General features: G+C 40.0%; 1 protein-coding gene across 1 annotated transcript in view; it reads right to left on the minus strand.

The window, feature by feature from the left end:
* LOC306850517 (serine/threonine-protein kinase D3-like) overlaps positions 1-20587 on the minus strand; it is an 82025-nt gene extending 61438 nt beyond the window's left edge. Inside the window, exons 1-2 of the mRNA XM_079386183.1 lie at positions 20264-20587; positions 19232-19878 (exon numbers count right to left, since the gene is read on the minus strand). Coding sequence (XP_079242309.1) covers positions 19232-19516 — 285 coding nt within the window. The 5' untranslated portion in view covers positions 19517-19878; positions 20264-20587. The remainder of the gene's footprint in view (positions 1-19231; positions 19879-20263) is intronic.
* Between the last annotated feature and the right edge of the window lie 519 nt (positions 20588-21106).

A 21106-nucleotide genomic window follows, 5' to 3' on the forward strand; every position in this document is an offset into this window, starting at 1 on the left:
TCATGACTAGATAGACACTGTGAGTCTGTCTTAACTACACAGGTTAGATGTGAGTCAGTCAACCGGAGGGAATCCTGTCAGATCGTCCATGCTTCGAGGAAAAGCGTGCGCGGGTCGGCCGATCTGGTTTCGTCCATTAAAGTTAACCTTTTCAAATAACAATCGCGGTCCTGGACAGTGCGTGACCTTACATATGTGGGTGAAATCGGATTTTCTCCAGTTATTGTTAAAAAACAAGCTAACAAACTTAATAGCTAGCGTTAGTGAAGCGGTCAGTGGAATCTTTCTGCCTCCAGCTAAGCTCCGCCCACAGAAAAACGTCACAATGTTTACTAACAGAAAAAGGGTCTATAAGTTAGGCTGTTTTGTATTCGCACTTGTGCTCCTAAATACATTTTCCAGTTCGCACACATCTATTTTTAGTCGCAAATGCGAGTGAAATGCTCGCACTGTTGAGCCCTGCATTAGTGTATGTTACATCGGATGTTGTTAAATTATTTCATTTTCATGTGTGTTACCATGATGGTGTCTAGTGTTTGTGTGAATGACACTGTGCACCTTCTCTATGTGTTAAAAGCTGCTTGTCATGGGCTTTGGTTCATCATGTGACTTTCTCATCACCACCTGCTTTTGGTAGTTATCAGTGCATTACAAAGGTACAAAACAGATTTCAGTAATTCAATAGGTTGGTACATTCAAATTATATCCGTTATTAAAATTCCGGTATTTAAATGTAAATTTAAGTTAACACTAGTGCTGTCAATGGATTAAAAAAATGTAATCGCGTTAATCAGTCATGGACTGAGACATGTACTGTCATGAGACATGCGACTGTACTTTCAAAATAGCCCAATTGTGCGGTAAAACAGCGACCCTGGCAACACTGGTTGGCTGTACCCTTATCACATGAGTATACATATCTCTTGCTCACTTAATTTAAGTTAAAAAAAAATTATTAACCCGTTAAATTTTTTTATCTTAAATCGCATGCATTAACGTTGCCAGCCCTAGTTAAAACCATATAACCTAACATGTTGCTACTGTATTTTTTACGGTAAAATTCTGGCAACCACAGCTGTCATTTTTTTAGCATAAGTTTTACGCATTGTTTTTTACAATGTGGAAAAAAGCGATAATGGAATTTCCGTTGTCTGCAGTGTTCTTTTCTTTTCTATAGTGATAACACTACAAGTTGTCATAGGCGATTTAATCAGATTTTCATGCTCTTTCAATCGCGTAAATTGTGTTTACATTCCATCTCCATTATCATGAAACCCACAACACACATCAAAAACAGCTCCGAACACTGTGTCCTCCATTCATCGGTTATTGACATTTGTAAATAGTGTGAATAAAAATGTCGCTGTTGGCCACTTCCTGCTGCTGAGTTCCTGATGCCGGTGAGAATGCAACCAGAAAAATGGCCCGAGGGAGAAATTGGTTCTCTAGAAACGACCCTGCTGGCTCGTTCCTAGAATTAATTCCTAGAACTACGTGGTGCGAAAGCGTCTTTTAAGACTTGTCAATAAATGGCCACTGTTGTGATAACCCAGTCAATCACTGGTGAGTGAAATTTAACAATTTATTAACGAATGGCTAACAACAGAAATTATTTAGTCGCCGAGCATGAAATGTAGTCGCATATGCAAGTGATTTACTTCCAATGTTGGCACCTGTGCCTCAGCTTCGGTTCAAAGAAGATGAGTAAACATTTTCATGAGAATTATTGGATTCATAGCATAATTCATAGTTCATTCAACAGGCACATTCACACACAAACATTTTTTTCTTACAGAGTAAATCAGCCCCGTTTATTTATAAAAAATAAAAAAGATATTGGTCTAGCATACAATGCATGATTCTGAACAGCTGAAATGAAATCATCAGTGATGCCCGTCTTCCTGCACAAACCTTTTGGTTTACATCTGATTTATTAAAGTTTAGAAGATGCTACTTTCTTCACTGTTAAAGCAAAACCACTTTGCATGTACTCCTAAAGGATGATGATGTGAAGAGTCAGTGGTTAAAATCCATTTTTACAGTGACGCCACAGCAGTATAACTCCTACAACCTTTAGCTATTCAACATTTCCTAACCCTAAATCCTGTCATTTACTGGTGCTTCTTAGTTTAACATAGGATTGGCAAAGTGCTTATTCATTAAAGATGGGGCTGTACCCCGTTTATTTTATTATGATTAATTATTTATGAATATAAATTCTACCATGTGTTCAAAACGTGTAGCTTTGTATCGTTTAGTGTGTACACCCAGTGCACAGCTGTGACCCTCTGCTAACTGGCTATCTCACATTATGGTCTTGGAATGCTGCTTTAATGTCTTACCTCAAATTATGTTGATTAATGCAGATTTTCTTTAATCTTACTACCTTGAATAATGAGAAAGTGTGGAGCACGATTTTGCTTTACAAACCAATGTTATGTTACATCACTAGTGTTCAGTTAACGTATGTACTGTTATTGTTTAGTTAAGTGTTTACTCTTTAGCTGTTATTATATCAATTGTGTACACTATTTTATGAAGAGAAACGATTGGTCAGTTCAAGAAACTGAACATTAGTTACTGTCACGAACTCAGCCTCTGTGGCTCCCTCCGATCACCACCAGAGGGAACCCTCACATGAGTATTAACTCTGTCATTCGGACTTCATTTCCCATCACACCCCGTACCTGAGACTGATTACATGCACAGGTGTTCCCTATTGACTGGTCTATTTAATCTGCTCAACCCTTGCTCTCATTGCAAAGTCTTGTTCTTGCCATACAGACATTTCTGAGCGTTTATCCCGTGTTTGAGTTCCTGTTGCCGACCTGGACTCTTTACCCGTTTATGAAAGAACTCTGCCTGCCTAATCTGATTCTGCCTGCCTTGCTGATCTGTTTTGTTATCTGTCTGCCGCCTGCCCAGACCTCTAGCCTGAACTCTGTTTATGATTCTGCTCTGCCTACATGGTACCTGACGCCTTTGATTGACTTATGCTTGTATGACCATTCTTGTGTGATCATAGAGCTGTACATGGATCTTAAAGACACTGCCTCCTCATTGCCAGAAATCGATCCAGCAGCGTTTTATCATTTCACCACTGAGGTAACGGCTCAAGCTACGATCTTAACCATCAGCAACAACTTAATCACCTTACCCTGTTGACCAAAGAAATGTTACAGGCATTGCGGGATCTTCGCCAGCAGACACCCGCAGTCCAAACACCTCCCTCAAGCTCACCTCTCCAAGCCCTTACCCCATCTACATCCACCGCCAGTCCTCGACTGATAAGTTTGATGGCTCACCCACGAAGTGTAAGGGCTTCCTATTGCAATGCTCGATGTTTGTTAGTCAACAACCCATGCTATGTCCCACCGATGATAGCCGCATCGCATTTGTTTGCTCGCTGCTCACAGGCGGAGCACTGGAGTGGGCCACTGCTGTATGGAGTGATGATCATCCTGTCTTTCCCACTTTCACTGCCTTTATCCAGCGGTTTAAGGAGGTGTTTGAAAATCCCGCTGGTGGGAAGGGGGCGGGTGAGCAACTGATTTCACTAAAGCAGGGAGAAGTTCGGCAGTGGATTATACTCTCTCCTTTCGCACACTCGCAGCTGAAACGGGATGGCCAGACGATCCGTTGAAAATTCACTTTCGCAAAGGTCTGAGTACAGAACTACAGTCTGAGTTAGCATGTCGGGATGATTGCAAAACCTTGGATCAGTTCATTGACCTGGCCATTCGGATTGACAATCTTATTCGTTCCCGACGTCAACCTAGTTTTTCCTCGGCTCCAGTCGGCACTCCAGTTCCATTCTCTAACTCTGAACCCATGCAGATCGGATTCACTCACCTCAGTGAGGAGGAGAGAGACGCATGCGCAGGAATCTATGTCTGTATTGCGGACTCTCAGGACATATGAGGGCTGCCTGTCCCACACGGCCATCTCGCAACCCCCCGGCGGTGAGTTCTAATTTGAATCCATCCACTATTCTAGAAATACCAGTCACTCTAACATTCGACGGGTAGATTACGGAGGCTAAGGCTTTAATAGATTCTGGAGCTGTGGGAAATTTCATGATGCTAGTTTTGCCAAAGCTCACAACATTCCTCTTGTCCCCTGTGTATCTCATCTGGCAGTGGCAGCGCTAGACTGTCGCCCGCTGGGTTCTGGCCAAGTTCAATTCAGCACCGAGGACATCCAATTAAGCGTTGGAGTTCTTCACACCGAATCCATCAGACTATTTGTTTTCTCATCACCGCAGACTCCAATCATCCTGGGATTACCCTGGCTAGAGAAACACAATCCTTCAATCTCCTGGTCCGAAAGGCAAATTATTCCGTGGTCAGAATCCTGCAGACAGAATTGCCTTCCTTCTACCTCAGCCAAAAAAGTGAGATGCACGCATGAATTACCACTCCCTGCCGAATACCACTATCTCGCAGAGGCATTCAGTAAAACCAAAGCCACCCAGCTTCCACCGCACAGAACAGGAGATTGTGCCATTAACCTTCAAACAGGTTCACAAAATACCAAGGCAGACGCACTCTCCCGACTCTACGAGTCCGCCCCCTCAATTCCCAATCAAGAACTCACCATTCCATCCTCGCACCCATTCTATGGGATATTATGACAGAAATCACTAACGCCCACAACACTGAACCTCCACCAGCCGAGACTCCACCTAACCTCACATATGTGCCCCAAACTCTACGACCACGAGTCCTTAGTTTGGTCCATTCAACCCCCAGTTCAGGACATCCAGGTATAACAGCCACACTTCAACTAATGAATAACCGGTTTTGGTGGCCTTCCATTCAGCCTGAAACGATCGCCTTCGTCAAGAACTGTTACATGCAACATCTCCAAATCACCTCATCAAATGCCTGCTGGTCTGCTCCAACCATTACCCATACCACAACGTGCATGGTCACACATAGCCATCGATTTCATAACGGGCCTCACAGGGCCATACCACTATCCTCACAGTTATTGATCGCTTTTCCAAAGCCTGCCGTCTGATCCCTTTACCCAAACTTCCCACAGCCTTCAAGACCGTCGAGTCTCTGTGCAATTACGTCTTCAGGTTTTACGGTCTTCCCGAGGATGTGGTCTCTGATCGAGGTCCCCAATTCACCTCACGAGTATGGACCGCATTCTGCCAAAAAACTCAATATCAATGTAAGTCTCACTTCCGGTTATCATCCCCAATCCAATGGCCAGGTGGAACGTCTCAATCAGGAACTTACTCTATTCCTTCGCTCATACTGCCATAGAAACCAGTCCGACTGGAGCCGCTACCTATTCTGGGCCGAATATGCACAAAACTCTCTCTGCAAACATGCTACTGGAATCACTCCCTTCCAATGCACTCTGGGATTCCAACCTCCTCTCTTCCCCTGGTCGGGGGAACCCTCAGAACTCCCTGCAGTCAACTCATGGTTACAGCGACATGAGGAGACCTGGAATGAGGCTCATACCCATCTCCAGAACAGTTTGTCGTTCCACTGAACAAGCCAATCGTCGCCGACGCATCAATCCCAATTATCAACCTGGTCAGTGGGTCTGGCTGTCTACTCGGGACCTTAGTCTCCGACTACCCTGCAAGAAGCTCAGTCCCAGGTACGTGGGTCCATTCAAAATCCTCAGACAAATAACTCCTGTGGTTATCTCACCCACTTCTCATGTCTCCCTGCTCAAGCCCGCTGGTGGTCCGAGAGGAGCGGAGGTCCAGGAGGAGGCTGGTGACCAGAGGGCTCCTCCCATGATCATAGATGGCGAGGAGGCATATCAAGTCCGAGAGATTCTGGACTCTCGTCGCCAGGGCAGGATACTTCAGTATCTGGTGGACTGGGAGGGGTACGGCCCAGAGGAACAATCATGGGTCAGTGCGGAGGACATCTTGGACCCTTCTCTTACCGCAGACTTTCATCGAGACCATCCAGATAGGCCGGCCCCGAGACCCCGTGGAAGACCCCAGCATCGTTTGCCTCTTCGCGTCAGGAGCCGCTCACAGGGGAGGGGCTCTGTCACGAACTCTATCAATACTCTGTCATTCGGACTTCATTTCCCATCACACCCCGTATCTGAGACTGATTACCGGCACAGGTGTTCCCCATTGACTGGTCTATTTAATCTGCTCCACCCTTGCTCTCATTGCGAAGTCTTGTTCTTGCCATACAGACATTTCTGAGCGTTTATCCCGTGTTTGATTCCCTGTTGCCGACCTGGAATGTTTACCCGTTTATGAAAGAACTCTGCCTGCCTTGCTGATCTGTTTTGTTATGTCTGCCGCCTGCCCAGACCTCTAGCCCGAACTCTGTTTATGATTCTGCTCTGCCTACGTGGTACCTGACGCCTGTAAATGACTTATGCTTGTATGACCATTCTTGTGTGATGATAAAGCTGCACATGGATCTTAAAGACACTGCCTCCTCGTTACAGTTACAACATTATTACCTAAGCCGCAGGAAAACAGTCTGGAGTGATGTCTGATTCACAACTTAATCATTCTTTTGAACTGGTTCACCAAATCGGCTTGAATCTCGGCTTGAAAAACAGATCTACAAGTTACTCAATCAAAACTCACTTTTAGACATGCCTGACATCCACTCCGGCTCAAAATGAGCCAAAATACTGAGGAAACTGTTCAGACTCAGACTGAAGACTGAGTCGGTGATCAGAGTATGGATGAATTGAGTACTTAACACTTTAACCTTCAACCCCATTTAGGGCCTCGCAGGTGAAAATAACCTACCTGAATTAAAATGGTAACAGTTTGTGACAAAGTGTGCTTACACAAACAAATTAGGTATCTTTGGAAAGAAGAGACTCTGGGCTTTTCTATCTATCATCCAGAGTTGATAATGCTCAAAAAGATAAAAAGTTATAGACACTGACGTGCCTTGAAAAATATTTTTCCACACTGAATGTTTTTTTATTTCATATACAAATACATGAAATAAGTCCTGGAGCAATCCAGAAAAGTAATGGATCGAAAGCCATGTGTCTCATCAGTTCATATTTCAAATTTGAAGAAGATACCATGAAAAATGAGATTCCTGCAATATTTTTTCTGAAACTATTTATAGTCCCCCCACCCCCCTGTTTGAGGAAAAATAACCACCAAATGGATTGCAGAATTATACAAGCTATTTTAGTCATTATACATGTTCCTGCATAGTTTTTCAATTATAAAATAATAGACAGATTTATTTGAGCACTAAAAAATACAAAAATAATTATTTGAGTAATAAAAAAGGAAAAAAAATAGAAAAAAATGCTTTGTATATAGTATGTATACTGAAGTATTCTTCGTTATTCGTTATTACAATGATAAATATCACTGCCAGACGTGAAGTGATATTGCCAGACATGGTCATAGAGTCAGTAAACACACGCTGATGTGCTTCCATTCAGATTATAATCAAACAGATGGGCCATATAATCAATAATAGCTGATCAATGAATCACAATGATAGCCGTCATAGAGTCGCTAATAAACACGCTGATGTGCGTCCATACAGATTATAATCATGCAGACACGGCCACATTCCCCACACAATACACACACACACATATAAAAAATGTAGAAGAAAAAAAAAACAGTTTTTTATGGATAAAGCAGATCGCTAAGTTATGCCCCGCTCAGATGACAGCGTGCGTCACAGAAGCGTCACTGCCGGCAGGAGGGAGCGCCAAATTCAAATAATCTATATTCCGCTTTTCTGAGACTTTTTTTTCCGTAGACGGTCTCATTATGTTTGTAAGACCGTATTCTACAAAATCGTTTTGTTTTTTTACCACCAAGACGCTGTTTTTGAGCGTAATTTATTCCATAACGGACGCGAACAATAACTCTCTGAAGAAATGAAACGTAAACAAAGGAATATTCATCCTTATTACAACGTTATTGTTTCGCTGGACTAAAAGTGCTCGCTGGGATGTTTTTCTGTGGACCCTTACCTCTCTAACTAAACTGGGATTTCAGCAGTGGACGCGTTTGTGGCTCGTTATTACAATGATAAAGGTACGTACGGCTTTTTTACTCTGCGTGTTTGGATGTGTACTGCTTACACAAATGTAGCAAATTTGTGCCACTCATTCCTTATAAGCTTTCCATCGAAAAACAGCGATCTGTCGTCGATGCTTGAGGCTTAGACCCTCAGAATGATATAGAGTTTGACAAGATTAACTTTGTCCCGTTTCATTTATTCTATTAGAAAACAATGACACATGCAAACAAAGAGCGTTCAGTGCGAGGTCGCTCTGGTGCAGGCTAACAGGTTAAATGAATGTGCGAAATTATAGTTTATGTAACTAATATATATATATATATGTATATATAACGTTTTAAAAAAATTTAAAGTTTTATTTTTATGTCCCTGTTATGCTTTATTCTTTTACTGTCAATGTGTCAGTAGCTGCTGATTTGCATTGTATGAATCTCCAATGGCCATGGTTTCAGCTAAAAATCTTTACTGCTCTACTGGATGAGTTGTATCTTGGATGGCCTGAAGACAAGTAAATTAATAGCAAATTTTAATTTGTGGGTGAACTCTCTCTTTAATCTGCCTATTCCTACACCGATTACTGGCAATAATCAGACTATCAGTGTGCATGTGAATGGAACCATTTAAATGCCTTAATTACAAAGGAAGCTCAAAAGATCAGCCTTTCTTAATTCCACTGAAGTACACAAATGCCCTTTGGAACATTCTCACAATATGCTGGCATAGCATGAAATATCAGCTTTTGTAACTTGTGCCAGCTTGAGTGAATGCTGTCATTAAAGCAAAAAGTGGACTTGCCCAATACTAAGAAATACTGAAATCCATTAACCATTTTTGTGTGGATGTTTCCAGGAACTGTATAACAATCTGACCACTAGATGAAATATGGTTTCTTCCATAGGAAGGAGCAGATGTGTGCTTGCTATATGGGCCACTGGGGTTGGGCTGGGGGAAATGTATTTCCTGACCATTTTGCAGTTAGTTTTGGCCAGTGGGATCACGGCACACTCCAATTTCCAAGTGCACCCTCTATTTAACAATTTTTCTCCATTTCTCTTACTCCCTATTTGAGTTCTTTTGCAGTCCATGTCCAGGTTTTTGTTACTGTGGTAACGGTGTAATGTTGTCAACTATCTTGCAATGAACTTGTTAGAGTATAATGATTAAGTTACTCTCAAAAAACACAAAGCAGATTTTCCCCCTTTTCCTGTCAGCTGCTGGTGTAATATATCTGCAAGAATTTTCCATGGAAATTAAAACAATTAGACAAAGAGCCACTTAAACACCCTGCACTAGTTTAGTAAAAATCTGCAAAGTCAATATGACACAACTACCAATTTGTTTCTGTAATGTGATGCATTTAAGAGTGAAACTAAATCTAACAGTCAGCTGAAAAAAATAAAATAAAAAATGTGGGAATATAATGGATCACAAAAATGGACCTATCCCTCCAGAAACATAGCCGGAAGCCACTTTTGATGAGGCTTTTTGCCTAGGACACCGATCTAACACCAAATATATCATCAGTGATTCCCATACATTGATTCACTTTAATGCTGTCAAACAATTAATTGAGATTAATAATAAAAAAATAAAAAATAAATGTTTTTGTTTACATAATGCGTGTATACGGTGTATATTTAAAGACAAACTTGTGTTTCATGTATATATTTAAGAAAAATGTTATGTTTATATTAAATATATTTATAGATAATATAAAATTTTATAATATAAATGTACATTTTCAAAAATATATACTGTATGTGTGTGTATTTATATATATATACATAAATATACACAGTACACATACATATATTATGCAAATAAAAAACCTCCACAATATAAACACTGACTGCCACAAATAGATTTTCCTTTTCCGGTTAAATTTTTATTTTACCATTTAAAATGGGTAAAATCTTACTGAACATGATGCATTGATTGCCTCAGCATGTCTCTCTCACGTGTTTCTATCTTCTTTTTATTGAGCTACAGCGATAGCTGAATCCCTTTGTCCATATTAGGGATTTGTAGGAATGTTCTATTACATTTGTGGTGTATATTTGGAGTTTCCTTGCAAGGGCTCCCTCCAGCTTCCAGTAGGATTGAAACATACATGCTCACACCACCCTATTTTGGGTAAAAATAGGCAAAATAGTACTTATGACCATATGCAAGTTTTTCTCCAGTGTTTTACCACCTCAATAAGTTTTTACTAATGTACAAATATACCTCATTGTCATGTTATAACCATCTTTCAATAAAAATAAAAAATATGCCCTTAAATTTGTGGCAGTTGTATCAAAAATACCGTCCCATCAAAAATGGTATTGAATATCACTATTATTATCGTATTGAAGTTATAAATTCCAGTAAATTCCCCCAGGATAAGTGCCACCACAAATAGACTTTAAGTCTGTGATCATAGACTTTAAACACTGATCTTTATTTCTAGGGGTGGGACAAAAAATTCTGAGTATTCTGGTAGCATAACGAGCTTATTTCCTGAAAAAAAACAACTATAAGTCTGTCATCACTCATCTACCAGTGAACAAGCAAATGGATATTTCTGACCGACATCAAACTACACACAGACCCACTAACCTGCTTTCATGGAAGACATCCACATAAGCAAATCCTGTTTCCAGATGTCTCCATATTGCAAAGCCAGGTTGCATTGCCTTTTGAGCGATATTGAGGTGAATTTTCAATTTTTTTGCAATGACTTTGCCAAAAATCTGCACATTTTCTTCTATGGAGCTTTATCATTCTCTGATAGAAGATGGGCTGTCAGTTCTGGGCCAAAGTACACTGCAAACTCACTATTTTACATTGTGAAGCAGAGCAGAGAACGCCACCAACTGTCCAACAGTCCTGCATTTGCAATGCAGTTCAAATCAAACTGTCCTTGAAACGAGAGCAGCAGTTGAAAGAAGTGCCCTGATTCACATTAGGTCAGTTTGAGATGTTTGATTTGACATCAGCACTCAGGAATGTGAGGAACGCTGATTGCATGCCGGTGTTAGTGCGATGAACTCTTGTTTTACGATGCCTCCCTCTGTGGCTGCAGACGAGAGCCTGGGTGACACCAAAACAGGAAGTGCCTTGCAGATGTTTATTGCTCAAGTCATTCTGAATTGCAAATGTCCATCAGAGTTCAGGAACAAAACGCCCATGTGGACAGAGGGCCACAGAAACACGAACAGCAACTTTTCTCTGGAATTAGTCGAAGTCACAATGATTCCGCTGATTAGTAATGAGAGGATAGAGTGACAGTGAAGCTGAACACAGATCGCTGTGTACCTGTATACATAATTCATAAGTGATCCTATTGCTCATCCCACTCCATAGAAAGCCAAGTGCTGTGGTTTTTGCATTAAGGGGCAGAATGCAGTCTGCAAAGTGATCTGAAAGATCAAAAATAATACCCATGCAATAAATACAAGCAATTTCTTAATAATTAGCGATTTGCACTAAAACGCAACTTATCTTTGGGTATGGTATCGGGCACAAATGTCCTGATCAGACTTGAATGTAGTTGGGATGGAGAGCACATCTGCTGTAGTGCATTTGTGAATAAATGTATGCTGGCGAATCACTTCCCTGAGTGTCTTTGTCGCATAAATAATAGCCACCAGAGACAGAGTTCATCCAAAAGCATATCTAATGAGGCCATCAGCATATAAAACACTTTCCTGTCTGCTCCAGGTTGACTGTGGTAGCGCTGCGTTCTGCTGAGTGCTAGAATTCATGCTTTCCCAAGTCAGGTCAAATTCCTCCAGCAGAGCACTGGGGAGGCTGAGTGACTGTATTAGTAACAGCGTACAGTGTGTGTGTGCGCGAGTAAAGATGGCCAGGATGATGGGAGAAACCAGAGTCATATTTTCCACCGATATCAAAGCCATATGATCCTGCACAACTGGATCTCAGCAGATGGCGTTTGCTGTTCATCCCCTGGGATTGGAGAGAGTGATGCAGAACAGCTCTGAAAATCGTTCCTGGCCTGCATTCACTTCAGCGTTTCCAAGATTGCATCAGAAAATGGATTTATTGTTGTAGGGACCAAGGTGCAAATTGTCAGAAATCTACACCTAGGGACAACATAACAACAACCTTCTCTTTTGTTTCATTTATCGTTCTGCTTACTGAAACACTGACACATACTTTGAATATGAAGTCAACGTTTCAGAGCCCTTACTCTGCTGACAAAAGCTAATGCTGCCATCACACAATGTCTGAATGACTACTTTAAAAAAAAACAGCATTTCAATGAAAATTTGTACTTTTATTGTTTTTTTGAAAACTACATAAGACTCTTTAGCAGAGATGGGCACTCGAGTTAGTGACTCGGACTAGACTTGACTCAGATTCGACCTGAAATGATTCCAAACTTGACTCGACGAAAAGGGCTCGTGAATATTTTAAAAGCAACTCGAGTCTTTTATCCTTAAATACTTTTATAACTGATATCTAAAAGGCGGACTGCATCCATCCGGACCGCGAGATGTAACAGCAGCACCATTTTAAGTGAGCAGCGTGTCAAAACAGCAGAGCAGATCACATAACAAGCGTTGTTTATGGCAAATATTTGCAGCGCTATATACTCTAGTATTTTTATCTAAAGCCAAACGCACTTAATTCAAGCCCTTTCAGCTCTGTGTGCCTTCTCTCTCTCTCTCCAGGCGCGCATCAAATTTAAGAGCTGCGGATGACGCGGTTATTTGAACAACAACAGAAACAATGATGCAAATCTAGTTATTTTTCTTACTACTATCTATTTATCTCTCAATAACTTATGACTCTGACTGTTCAAACCAGATGTGACAAGACGTTTCTGATCTACATTTAGCATTATTAATCTGTAATAATCTGGAAATAATTAAAGCGCCTATACTGTGCAAGAACTGCATCGCATATAATTTAATTAAATCATAGCATTTGTGAATTCACAATTACGCTTAGTTATGATTTTTAAATGGGTTTAATATATCATGCAGCCTTGGAAAATAGACTAATAATGTGTTTTATGGATTCTCATCCGTGAAATGCGCCACTTCCGGTATTTTGCCAGTTAATCGACGTGAGCAAAATGAAGTCGACGATTTTTTAAAATCGACTAGTGGACTAAAATCGATTAATCGCGACAGCCCTAGACTCCGGCGACAAAGACTTCAGACTTGACTCGGACTTCAGGTTAAAGACTTCAGACTTGACTCGGACTCCAAGTTAAAGACTCGTGAACATCACTAGCCCTTTAGCAGTGACATAAATATTTATTGTGTGTGTGTGTGTATATATATATATACAGTCACCTAAAGGATTATTAGGAACACCATACTAATACTGTGTTTGACCCCCTTTCGCCTTCAGAACTGCCTTAATTCTACGTGGCATTGATTCAACAAGGTGCTGAAAGCATTCTTTAGAAATGTTGGCCCATATTGATAGGATAGCATCTTGCAGTTGATGGAGATTTGTGGGATGCACATCCAGGGCACGAAGCTCCCGTTCCACCACATCCCAAAGATGCTCTATTGGGTTGAGATCTGGTGACTGTGGGGGCCATTTTAGTACAGTGAACTCATTGTCATGTTCAAGAAACCAATTTGAAATTATTCGAGCTTTGTGACATGGTGCATTATCCTGCTGGAAGTAGCCATCAGAGGATGGGTACATGGTGGTCATAAAGGGATGGACATGGTCAGAAACAATGCTCAGGTAGGCCGTGGCATTTAAACGATGCCCAATTGGCACTAAGGGGCCTAAAGTGTGCCAAGAAAACATCCCCCACACCATTACACCACCACCACCAGCCTGCACAGTGGTAACAAGGCATGATGGATCCATGTTCTCATTCTGTTTACGCCAAATTCTGACTCTACCTTCTGAATGTCTCAACAGAAATCGAGACTCATCAGACCAGGCAACATTTTTCCAGTCTTCAACCGTCCAATTTTGGTGAGCTCGTGCAAATTGTAGCCTCTTTTTCCTATTTGTAGTGGAGATGAGTGGTACCCGGTGGGGTCTTCTGCTGTTGTAGCCCATCCGCCTCAAGGTTGTGCGTGTTGTGGCTTCACAAATGCTTTGCTGCATACCTCGGTTGTAACGAGTGGTTATTTCAGTCAAAGTTGCTCTTCTATCAGCTTGAATCAGTCGGCCCATTCTCCTCTGACCTCTAGCATCAACAAGGCATTTTCGCCCACAGGACTGCCGCATACTGGATGTTTTTCCCTTTTCACACCATTCTTTGTAAACCCTAGAAATGGTTGTGCGTGAAAATCCCAGTAACTGAGCAGATTGTGAAATACTCAGACCGGCCCGTCTGGCACCAACAACCATGCCACGCTCAAAATTGCTTAAATCACCTTTCTTTCCCATTCTGACATTCAGTTTGGAGTTCAGGAGATTGTCTTGACCAGGACCACACCCTTAAATGCATTGAAGCAACTGCCATGTGATTGGTTGATTAGATAATTGCATTAATGAGAAATTGAACAGGTGTTCCTAATAATCCTTTAGGTGAGTGTATATATATATATATATATATATATATATATATATATATATATATATATATATATATATATATATATATATATATATACACACACATACACACACACTGAAAAAAATTATAAACGCAACATTTTTGTTTTTACCCCCATTTTTCATGAGCTGAACTAAAAGATCTAAGACTTTTTCTATGTACACAAAAGGCCTATTTCTCTCAAATATTGTCCACAAATCTGTCTAAATCTGTGTTAGTGAGCACTTCTCCTTTGCCGAGATAATCCATCCACCTCACAGGAGTGGCATATCAAGATGCTGAGTAGACAGCATGATTATTGCACAGGTGTGCCTTAGGCTGGCCACAATAAAAGGCCACTCTAAAATGTGCAGTTTTACTGTATTGGGGGGGGGGGGGGGGTCCGAAACGCTGACATCAGCAAACCGCTCATCCACACGACGCCATACACACTGTCTGCCATCTGTCCTGTACAGTGAACACCAGGATCCATGAATAGAACACCTCTCCAAAGTGCTAGACGCCATCGAATGTGAGCATTTGCCCATTCAAGTCGGTTACGACAACGAACTGTAGTCAGGTCGAGACCCCGATGAGGACGACGAGCATGCAGATGAGCTTCCCTGAGACGGTTTCTGACAGTTTCCTCCTTTTTCAAGACAAAAAGCTTTAACAAAATTACAAGGGGATTTTATGGATATATTTTAGGTAGTAGAAAAAATATCTAGAGCTTGTATTAACCACAAACATTATTTAAAGCATTCAAAAAAAACTCATTCAAAAAAATAAAAAATCCCATTGACTTCAAGATGATGGAACTGGAAGTGATAAAATGCAACTAGTTTCCTGATTTTGGCCAACAAAAATGCATCATGTAATCCTAAAATATATTTAAAAAAGAAAAGAAATAAGAATAATTTGTTAAAAAAAAGTTATTCTAAGTTTTTGCCCAATATGTGTACTGTGTATATTTATTATGTATACATAAATACACATACATGGAGTATATATTTTGAAAATATTTACATGTATACATTTCTATTCATATAATTTAGATTATAAATATATTTAATATATAAAGACAACATATTTTTCTTAAATATATAGATGCACGTGCATGTATTTATATATACATAATACATATACACAGTACACTTATTTTGGATGCGATTAATCGTTTGACAGCACTAATCTATACATATTCTATACTTGCTTTATCCTCTGTAAGCTTGCTTGTAATTTGAAAAAATTACTTGGAGGTGAAAATTATTTCAAAAATCCTAAACCATTTTTATTTTTTAATTATTAATTATTTTTATTTATTTATTTTTTCCCCAGGGTAACAGTAAAGGAGCACCAGGAGGAAACCCACACCAACATGGGGAAAACATGCAAACTCCACACTGAAAGAAACCGGACTCAAATAATGACTGTAATTGAATATGATAATTATTTTGAATAATTATGAGTAATATTTTGAATTTGAATGCAATTAAAATAATTACACATTTAATGTACACTAGTGCTAAAAAAAATATTATCCTATCTTTGGAAGTGGAAAAAGAGAGAAATAATGTAATTTTTTTTTACTTCAACATAACGTACATCACATCATAATTTCGAACTCTTCTGCACCTTCAGGACCAGGACTGTTTTCAGGTCAGCTGGAGGGTGTGACTCATCAACAAAATGCTAGCTCCAAATGCCTGGACTGGGTCTTTGTCCAACATTCCTGCCTTAATGCTCACATCTTACAAGATTCCGTGAAATATCAATAGAGTATTTTCCCCTCTGAATAACTAGACCCAATAAACGTCATAAACAACAGCAGCAGCAGCAGCATACTGGCCTGAAGGAATGTGAACTTGACCCGGACTGCACTGGACAGACTGTACAAAGCCAGATGCAGCATGTCATTAACTCACTGTGCTGCTCTTATGTGGCATATTGACCTGATATTCGGCTTCTTTTACCAGACAGTAATGGCACAGCCGCTGTCATTCACAGGTCACCTGACCACATAGCTGCTCTCAGAACAAGGCCATGATTTGAAGCCACTGCTTACAGGTTTTAAAAGGCAGGGATTTATTTACACAGTTTTGAAAAACTAACGCCTGAGATTTAGATTTACCAAACAAGCCAATACAACAAACATGTAATGAGAATTCAAAATCCTTTAAGCCTTTTACAGTGCATACTCCAAATTTGGCACAGTCCTACAGCCTGTTCTGACAAAGTGTGCTGATCAGTCCTTTTTTTGTTTTGTTTAATTTTTTTTCTAGAACTGACAAATTCAAATTTCCCCATAATATAAATCTTCTGACTGTGTGCTACATACTGCAAAATTTATTTAAAATATGAAGGTGTTCAGCAAAATAAATAAATCTATTTACAGTTCCAAAACAGAAAAAACTTGAGAGTTGTCAATGAAAGTGGTTCTAAATGCAGAGCAACAACTCGATTAATCAATAATTTGTTTATTTTCACTATCGATTTATTCTAAATTTCAATTAATTTTTGAAGCTCTACTAGGAATGCACCTAAATTTTGGATACTAAAATGAGAAAGATGAACAGAAACTGCAACTTTAACAGATCCAATAACTGAAACTTTGACATGGAGTAGCTGATTAAAGCAGACTTAGTTAAAACACATGGTGATGATATCTTCTCAGAAAAACCATGTGTTTACTGTATGTACAATGTGTGACAATTCAAACTAATTAAAAATATACACCTCGTTTAGTGTCTGATTGATAAAGATTGTTTCCTGTTTTCTAATTGATTGTATGGACACGCTTATCTGTCCCATGCATTACTCAGACAGGTAAAAATGTGCTTGTATTATCCAAAGAAAACCCTCAAACTGATTCTCCAATGTTATTGTGTTCTGTCATAACAGTGCATGTGTAAAAAAATAAATAAATCCAAAAAAATAAATCAATATTACATTGATTAACAATGACACATGCATAACTACATGCATTTACTGCATATACATACTTATAATGTATTTTTGTATTACAACTTTTCTTGTAAAGTTTCAATATAATGACTTTTAGGGCCAGATTTACTATCAGCTTGCTCCAGCGCAAACCCTCATTTGGCGTTAAAAAACTATTGTCAGGGTTTACTAAAGACACGAAGTGGGGAATTAACGTTGAAAAGGTGTGGATTGGTAAATTTATTGGAGAAGAGTGTTTAAATGTATCATGCAACACAATTTACTAAGATTTGCTGCATCATTTAATGGCCAAAAAAGCATGTCGTAAAGCAGGTGGTAATGTGCACCGCTCTTGATAAATTGCGCTTGTCATCATTATAGAAATGAGATGTTGCATTTGTGTTCTTTAATGTGCACCTTGTCAGTACATCACCCGCAGAATTTCCCCTCCCATCTGCGCTTTCTGGCCCATAATGTCATGTGGTGTAACCATCAAGTCAAATGTAACAACATGTTTCGGTAGCACTTTATTTTAAGGACCTATTCTCACGATTAACTAGCACGCATAATACCAGAATATTGCCTATTTATTAGGACTTATAAAACATATTAATGCCTTATTTTGCATGACCATATTTTAGATCCCGTAATCCTACTGCATACCTAAACTTATCTAACAATACGAATGTTACACAAAAAAAAATAATAATAATAACAACTTTATAGTGGTTTAAATGTTGATGGAGATCCACAAAGATGCATTTTTACTTCATCACACATATATCAACCAAGAGGAAAATGTTTAGACTAGTTGTGCCCTGTTTTCAGACAGTTTTTTTTTTTAATAAAGCAAAGTCTAGATGATACTGGATCATTGATGCTCGTCAATGGCAGCTGTCACAGCTGCTAGGTGTCATCAGCAATCCTCTGTAGACTAGGCATCTCATTTAACGTTTAGTTCAAACCTTGCAGCCTTTGACGAGAACTGGGACACAGCTACAGAGTTAAGTCGACCAAAAAATAGGCATTTCAGTACCCAGTGCTTCAGGCTATTCTGATTTAGGCTTTAGGGTTTTTTCTAACTGATTGGATTGATTTCCTGTTTTACTCTAATGAACAATCAGACATCTTTTTGTGTAACACCAATATCTATCTATCGTACCTAGATTTGTCCTAGCAACCTCCCAGACTAGACAGAAAAGGCCTAACAACACTTTAGCAGCCACATAGCCTTCAGCACCACTTTCTCTCTCTTTAGACTACCCAAGCATTCGAATTACATTAATTCAAATCATACATTTACTGTAATAGTAAGTTATGACTGAGATCAGAAATCCACAGCCATTGCCTTCACCATCTGACCAGTGCAAATGTGCTGCTAGCATCATGCATCCCACCTCATCTGCCGTGTTTGTGGAAATGCATGTGGATCAAAGCAGATTTAGATGAGATTGAATGAAAATGTGTTCTTTAATCAGTCACTAATGCTCCTAATGCTCATCCACCTAAATCAACTTCCTGAAGATTACAGGAAACAACTCGCATCAGTCAATTAGTCTTACCCTTTTACAGAAATGACCAGAACTCAATTTCAAACATAATCATGTGGTCTGAAAACATATATAGTTTTTGAAGCAAAAACGTGTAGAGATTTGACAGATGCACAGTCAAATGATGTTATAAAGTGTGACCAAGCACCTAGATTCGGTGAGTGGAATCATGCAAATAAGAAATATCCTTAAAGCGTTATTACCTTTTGATCGACTATGGAGCAGACCAAATCCTTCACAGAACTGAGGGACAGATCGTGTGGCTCCAGGGTGACCATCTCCCTAGTAAGTCCGATCTGAAGGAGGAAGGACACTCCGTGGAGGGAGCTGGTGGGGCTCGGAACGCTGTGATTCCCATTGGAGAGACGGACACAGAGTGGCACCGGAGGGCTGGGTGATGGAGAGGGGGTTGGGGGTGCAGTCTGATGCTGAGAGTGGACGAAGGGTTTAGGTAAGGTCAGAGGAGAGGTGCTACTACTGGCAGACATTAGTTTCCTCAGCAAATTGAAAGTAAACCATGTAAAACTGACAAGCTTGGAAACCGTGGCTGATATCCAATGAGAGAGCGGGTTGTGTTTTTAATTAAACACAATATTCTTCTGTCCTAACTAAGACAGTCATGTGCAATCCGTGCCGTACGAGGTAGTGAAATCACACCACAGAATAAGGTGCCTATTTTTCGCTACGTTTCCCTCTAAGAACATGCAATCCGGAGAGCATGCTTCATGGCTGGCCGTGTGATTTCCAGCACATGTTGCACTCGTTGGATTGATAAGACTGTCAGGATGCCAGCGTGATGTTTGACAAAGTGGCCTCCATTCTCATCCAGCTCCGGATTCAACTCTCATTCCTGTTTGAAACAAAACAGATTCAAGTCTTTACTCCACAGTGTCCATCATCTACACGCATAATAAGTGTAACTTCACACTCCTTGGCTTGTATTCTGGAAGAGTTTTGAACATTTTTGCCATGAAGAGCTCCAGCTCACATCTGGAAGCACATCTGGAGACCCTCCCACTCTAGATCGCATAACTGGCACAAGACCACAAATACCAGCAAAACAAGTTATACAATGTCTTTTGTTCAGGTTTTATCATCATGCATCATGAGCAGCTGGATCTCAAGACGAGAGTCAATCTAAAAGACACGCAGGAAAAGCGAGGAAACGTACCTTTAAGGCTGGAAAGGCGTTTCCCTAACAAGTGAAGAGATGAAAGAAAAGAGAAAAAACTTACTATCAATGGAAGACGAGGACTTGAGCGCCTCGAGGTTTGTTTTAGGAGGCTTCTGAGGCTCAGCTTCGTCAGTAAAGCATCGATTGGTTGTAGAGTCCCTCACATGAGCTCGATTTGAAACTTCCTATCCTCTTTTCATGTTACAGTCTACTACTTTACTCGCGCCTCAGGATCTGCTCTCCGTTTCCGAAACGCCGCATTGACCGAGAAAGTAAAACCTGAAGGAAATGTCGAGCTGAAGAAGTGAAGTTGAGCTTTATAAATGCAGAAATGTTTTTCTCTTTCTCTCACGCGCATGTCTCTCACGCGCAGTTTCCGTTATATGAGCTCTGAGCGCGTGCTCGCGCCCTCTACCGGCCACTGTGACGCTATGACGCTTTAGAGCGTCCCGAATATTAGTTACATTGTAGCGATATTTCTGCGACGGTCCACAAAGCTGTTATACGATGTATCATATAGTTTATATCTAGTATTATACAAATGGAATGGTTCAGTTTTTCTTTGAAATATAATTATGCAAAAGCTTCATACCTGTATTATAATATTTCTAATTATTGCAATATGCATTAACTATTAATCGGTGGAGCTATGGTTAATAATATTTGCTAATGACCTTTTATAGTTAAAATTAAGTAGGCTACAGCCGTTATAGCTGCAGTTTAGGCACTCTAATCATTTTATCAAAATATGAGGATCACAAAAATGCATGTGTTTTATTGCCCTAATCTATTTAATATAACTCATATCACAGAAGACAAACGACCCCATTCAAATAATTACACAGGCCTATGTGGTTGACTCTTTCTCTTTTGTTATCTGGATGAACAATGAATGTTTTGTGAT

This window comes from Barbus barbus (genome assembly GCF_936440315.1).
Source record: "Barbus barbus genome assembly, chromosome: 30".
NCBI classification, from domain to species: Eukaryota; Metazoa; Chordata; class Actinopteri; order Cypriniformes; family Cyprinidae; genus Barbus; species Barbus barbus.